Source organism: Tympanuchus pallidicinctus, unplaced genomic scaffold (genome assembly GCF_026119805.1).
Source record: "Tympanuchus pallidicinctus isolate F22 unplaced genomic scaffold, pur_lepc_1.0 scaffold9, whole genome shotgun sequence".
Taxonomy (NCBI): Eukaryota; Metazoa; Chordata; class Aves; order Galliformes; family Phasianidae; genus Tympanuchus; species Tympanuchus pallidicinctus.
Genome location: NW_026294813.1, coordinates 9,538,304 through 9,544,302, shown reverse-complemented (window position 1 = coordinate 9,544,302; position 5,999 = coordinate 9,538,304). Strand labels below are relative to the sequence as shown.

Here is a 5,999-nt window from a genome sequence, read left to right as displayed (position 1 = left end):
TCCCCAGAAGGCGGCGGGAAAACAGAAGCGCATGCGCGTAAACGACACCGCCCTTCCTGGAGACGGGCGCGTGGCGGTGTGACTCACTTTAAAACCCCACCCTATATTTTTTTCCCGGCACCGCTTGCTCTATCGTAGGAGCGCGCGGATTGGAGGTTGTCTCTTTCACGTGGGGTCCGCCGTCCAATCAAGCTGTTCATCCGGGCGCCATGCCCTTCCGCTGTCCCGCAGCTCTGCAAAATGGCGGCGTGCAGGGGGCGGCGGTTGCTGTGGCACGGTCGTTGCTGGTTCTCGCAGGACCCTGCAGCCCCGCCGCCGCCGCCGCCCCCCCCCGCTCCTGCCCCGCTCTACCCCCCCATCGTGGCGTCCCACACGGCGAGGAGCAAGGCGGCCAAGCGGCGCCGCCTGGAGCTCTTCTACCAGCAGGTGCACGAGGCTGCCACTATCGAGGAAAAGCTGCGGCTGTACGGGAAGCTGCAGCGGCCCAAGTACATGGTCTACCCGCAGACCTTCGCTCTCAACGCCGACCGCTGGTACCGGAGCTTCACCAAGACCGCCTTCGTGCCGGGGCTGCCGCCCAGAGCGGTCGAGAAAGCACCGGGGCCCGGGGCGGGGGCTGCCGAGGCCTTGGAGCGGGGAACGGCGGCGGCTGGGCCTGCGTCATCGGGGGCTGCGGAGGCCTTGGAGCCGGGAGCGGCAGCACCTGAGGCCGCAACAGCGACGGAGCCCGCGGCCGAAGCGGTGGCAGAGCTCGGCCTGGACGTGCTGCGTGACCTCGCGTGCGATGCGCTCTTGCAGGAGAGCTTCTATCAGAACAAGAAGCGACCGTTCCTCTACCGTGACCAGGACCACACACCCGCGCCTTTCCTCACGCAGCTTGTTTCCTCCCTTGCCGCCTTTCTATGCAAGCGCAACCCACTATTGGCTGCCTCCTCTCTGGGTGCGGAGTGGGGTTGGGTGGTGGGAGAGGGATGCGGGCTTTCTGGGTAGGGCTGTAGCTCTGGGATTGTCACAGGTGCAGCGTATTGAGCATTGCTATTGATCTCATCGCTGCTGTTTCTTGCAGTGTGAGCAGGTTTGGATTTGTCTTGCTGTATTGCTGTGTTGCTGTGTTTAAAATACAAGTGTGTGATCTTTGTTTGCCTCTGCTCCTTTGTTCTGTTTCAGACCTGAACCCTGAAGTAAACTATTACTGGCATCATGGTGAGGAAGTTGTAGTTCATGGACATCGAAAAGGTAGAGTCGATCCTGTGCGATTTCAAATAGATGATAAGCCGCACCTCCAGATCCGTGTACCAAAGCAGCTTCCAGAGGTGTGACTATTTTCAACAGCTAGTTAATAACATGTATTTTCATTTATATTTCTATTGCTGAAGCTGTGCAGTAGTATGTGGTGCAGCACGTACAAAACCTGGTTAATCAAATTACATAGTATATTTCTGTGTCTTACCACTCTTAAGGCTTGCAGTGTAAGTAAATGCTGTATAGCTATTGAGAAAGCCTTCTGAACTTAATAATGTTCATACTTGTGCTTTTAAGTACGTTGTTACCATTAGCTAATTGTTTTTAAGTTTTATGGTTGTGCCAATAAGTGGAGTCAAAAATAAGGAATGTGATGTGGAAGGTAATTTTAATGGTGAAGGAGAATAAGTAAGATGACGAGAAAAATGAAAATTAAAGAATAAAAGCATGTATCTAGTAACAGAGCATAACAGTTGATTTTTGAAATTCTGAGCGTGATTTGGTATTCTGACACTTCTCATTTATGTTCACAGAGTGCTAATTATGTAGCCTGTAAGGATCTATTACGCTCCTTCCATCACACTTAAAACTATGCTCCGCTTTCCTTAAATTATTTGTAAAACTCTGCCTACATGATTGCACAGTTTGCTTAGGTATTCCTGTCAAATGTTTCAATACACACGGTTTTTTAGACAAGTATTTGTGCCAGAACTGGTACAAATATGTGATGCAAGAAGTCCCCACTACTTGCTATAGCACCCACATTTGTGGTTGATTACTGCCTGTACTGTCAGTGCAGCCAAGTCCCACTAATACTAATAAATGGAATCAGTTAAATCTTGTCAGAATTACAGCATTTTCTGAGAATAAGCTCATTAATAAATGGTAGGAACACACAAGCTTGTGTGGCTTCAGCAGTTACATCATTAGTTTTTAAATATTAATGGATATGTTCTGTGACATAGTGTTATGCATGGACACGCTTTTTAATTTACCTAGCACCCCTTGAAATGTTTCATAATGCACAGCAATGAGAATAAGTTCACTCTTCTGCTACGTGTTAGTTTGACTGCTGCTAGAACTATTTTTGTATATATTGTTAGTGCTATTTCACACAAGACTTTGAATTTTACAGAAAATTCAGATATGAATATAACGTGAATGTACTATCACTTGCTTTAAGACATGAAGTTCTGTTGCAAACATATTTTCAGTAAATTATATATAGTGTCTGTAAGCGGGAATTTCACTTTCTTGTGCTTGACCAGAAAACTCTGTATTCTTCCTGATATCAGAAACATGGGTTACGTAGTGGCTGTTTTCTTTTGTTTTCTTCAAGATTGTGCCACTGGAGTCAGATCTTGGAGATGTTCCTGTTATTGATCACAAACCATCCAAACTGCCATTGTTCAAAAAACAGTATGAAAACAAGGTATTTATAGGTAAGAATTTTTGGTCATGAAACATTAACTGTTTTTCTTCTATGTAAAATAGCAAGCCAACAATCTCTCCCAAAAACACTCCACCTGACTTTTTACCTTCTTTCAGCAGAGAGAGCTATCTATTTATATATTTATATTATAATGTATGACAATACATATTATATAATATTATAATAAACAAACCTCAATAGATAGATCCATATCAGTTATGTAATGAGGAATAGTGTCCTCTTGTACATATTGTATTTTGTTTCAGGGTTTGTTTAAAGGAGTTGAGTTGGATAGAAATTCATCAGAAAAACTTGCTTTGTACTGGTACATATCCTTCAGAGATTTTATTATGTGAACTTCTGCAAAAAGCAGTCAGTTCTCACATTAAAGGAAGAATCTCAATATTTGTGTAGATTTATGGTAGAGGTTTTAATTTTCTGAGTTTTGGGCTCTGATAGTGAAGAATTGTGGGTTGTTTGTTTGTTCTGGATTATAAAGAGTATTCTGTTACTCAGTTGTAATTTTTTTTTTTTTTTTTTTTTTTTTTTTTGGTGGACACAGGATCAAAGGTAGCAGATCCATGCTGCTATGGCCACACCCAGTTTCATCTTATTCCTGATAAACTGAATAGACAGAGGTTTAAGGTAGCAAATCTTGAGGATCAGATTGAAGTTGTTTATCGAGCTAATGGTATTGCAAGTCTCTTTGCTTGGACAGCAGCACAAGCAATGTATCAAGGTAAGACGATCACTGTGGGATTTTATTCCTCTTTGTGTAAAAACAAGCAGAAAAAGCATCTGGGAATACATGGATAGGTAGATGAATTTTCTGCTTGCTTCTTTCTCTAGAAAACGTTGCATTTTTTGTCCTCTTGAGATGCTGCTGTTCTAAAAAACATGTATGGTAACAGTGTAAAAATATGAGACTGACCTCCTGTACCTGCTACCAGCAGAGGTAGCAGATTATTGTGTATGAAGTGCCAAATAACAATCTTTCTCTTCTCTTAGGAGGTAAACCAAATGGAAAGCTGTTTTTTTTTTTTTTGTTTTTGTTTGTTTGTTTGGGTTTTTTTTTTTTTTTTAGGATTCTGTTATGAAGAATTATACAGTTAGTATTTTGGAGAATGTCATGAGTGTGGTAGTAATTTCACTTCAAAATTTTATGCTGTTCAAGAAACTGAAGCTGAAATTAAGATCTCTTTCAAATTCTTGTCAGGTAGTTTGAAGCATTCGAATACACTTTCACTGTGCTTTACTTGCCATCTGCTGTTGGCAAGAGTGAAAATGAGAAGTACTGAAGAATCAATGCATAATAGTTATTTGCAGTTCACGTCTTGATTTGAAATAAAGAGAGGAGCCCTTTGAAATATTTTCCTTGAAGGAGATAAAAAATATACAGCAGCATTTTGTTACAGGTTTTTTCGTCAGTTGGTGATTCTTTTGTCAAATACTGGTAGTGTCTCAGTTGACTTTGAACCTCGCCCTGAAAATCTTTTGAACTGTGATCTGCTGTTCTAGCGAAAGAAGGTTTCTTACTCTCATACTCTGTTACAGAAAGTGAGTTTGTGTTAACATTGTGATTGGTGTCCAGGCTTTAAATGGAGCTAGATACAGAACCTAGTTATGTTAGCATGTCTCTGATCTTGAGAAACTTTTAACTAGTGGCTGTATTTTATCTTTTTAGTTTCAGCTAGTATTTTGTTGTATTCAGAAGTGGGAATTAGATGTGTATGCTATGAGAACTGAGCCCCATAATCAGTGCTTTTTTTTTTTTTTTTTTGGTAGGATTCTGGAATGAAGCAGATGTGACTCGTCCTTTTGTATCACAGGCTGTAGTGACAGATGGAAAATACTTTGCTTTCTTTTGTTACCAATTAAATACTTTAGCATTAACTGCAGAAACAATTCAGAAAAACTCTCGGAAGAATATCTGCTGGGGAACTGACAGTAAGCCACTGTATGATGTTGTTGAAGATGGTAGTGTGAAAGGATTTAATGATGAAGTTCTGCTTCAGTTGGTTGGTTTTCTGTTAAATAGACCAAAAGAGTTATAAATCATTAAACTATATTCCTGTTCATGTACCTGAACTTCATTGTAACTCTGAAGCATGGGCTAGAATATGCCTTGTTCTTAGCCAAATATGTCTAACAAATGCAGTATACAAACTTCATTATGTTTGAGACTTATATTTTAATTTCAAATGTACTGTACAATGAAAAAATGTCTACAATACATTTGTGTACAATTACTATTAAAAGAATATTGTATTCAAAGTCACACCGGTACCTTCTTTCTGCAGATCTGTATTGCTATGTTGAACCCCTGTAGCAAAATATGAATTCATTAAATTGTCTGGTTACTTTGTCTATTAACTTCTGTCTTGGTGTTTAGGACCAGTGAAAACTTGCTAATTTTGTGTCTGGGAGTTTTTTTTTTTTAAAAAAAAAAAAAAACAACAAAAAAAAACCAAAACAAAAAAAAAAAAACTCTTTAGCACTTACTCACTTAAAGAATAACTGAACTTAGAATAAAAGTGTTTCTTAAGAGTGAATGATTGGCACTTCAGGTACATGTCGAGTGACATTTTAGGTATTGATCAGGAAGTAGTACAAACATGATGAAACCTGCTTCCCTACAGAGATCCTGCTAGGAACATGCATATGCATCTTAATGCTGTCACCTCAAGAACTGCGGAGAACTTGCACATTATTTGGAATCTGTTTTCCCTTGAGCTTGAACTATCCTTGAATGCTTTTCTTTTTGATTTACCAAGGCTTGAGTATTACTAATTCAGATTACTGCTGAACTTCGGATTCAAAACTTGCTTCTTCCAAGCTGAATGGAACACAAAATGTTGGGTAGGCATATTGATATTAAAGAATGACTTTGGGCCTAGCTTGAAAAGTAGTGGTGGGTGGAGCTGGGTTTCTGGTGTGATGAAGGGATGATGCAAAATTTCAGGTATACTAGAACATACTCTTAAAAGAGAGGTTTACCTCTGTGCAGTTTTATTAGTGGCTGAAATATTTCTGTAAATGCATAACCTTGTATAGGAGCACAGTGTTGGAGAGTAGGCGGATGGAAAGGCTTAGGATTAGCTGGCTGTTAAGCGATTGCAAAAGGGCATGTTGACCTTTCTGCAGCTCTCAGAAGGCAAGGGGATACCCTGGAAAAGCAGTGGGTGGCACTGTTTTACCTTCTATCAAAAAAAAAAAAGTAAATACTTTCATCCTTGCTTTTTGGTACTCTGGAAAAGTTTAGACATCACAGAATTGCAGGGATTGGAGGGGGAGATCTCAAAAGATCATTGAGTCCGACTTTCCT

The 5,999-nt window shown here is 40.6% G+C and overlaps 1 protein-coding gene across 1 annotated transcript; it reads left to right on the top strand.

The window, feature by feature from the left end:
* Positions 1-225: 225 nt before the first annotated feature.
* Positions 226-4,952, top strand: MRPS30 (mitochondrial ribosomal protein S30). The gene is made up of 5 exons (XM_052670306.1): positions 226-940; positions 1,168-1,313; positions 2,582-2,684; positions 3,237-3,413; positions 4,460-4,952. Exons 1-5 carry the CDS (start codon positions 241-243, stop codon positions 4,726-4,728), a joined length of 1,395 nt encoding a protein of 464 aa, XP_052526266.1. The 5' UTR covers positions 226-240; the 3' UTR covers positions 4,729-4,952.
* Positions 4,953-5,999: the final 1,047 nt, after the last annotated feature.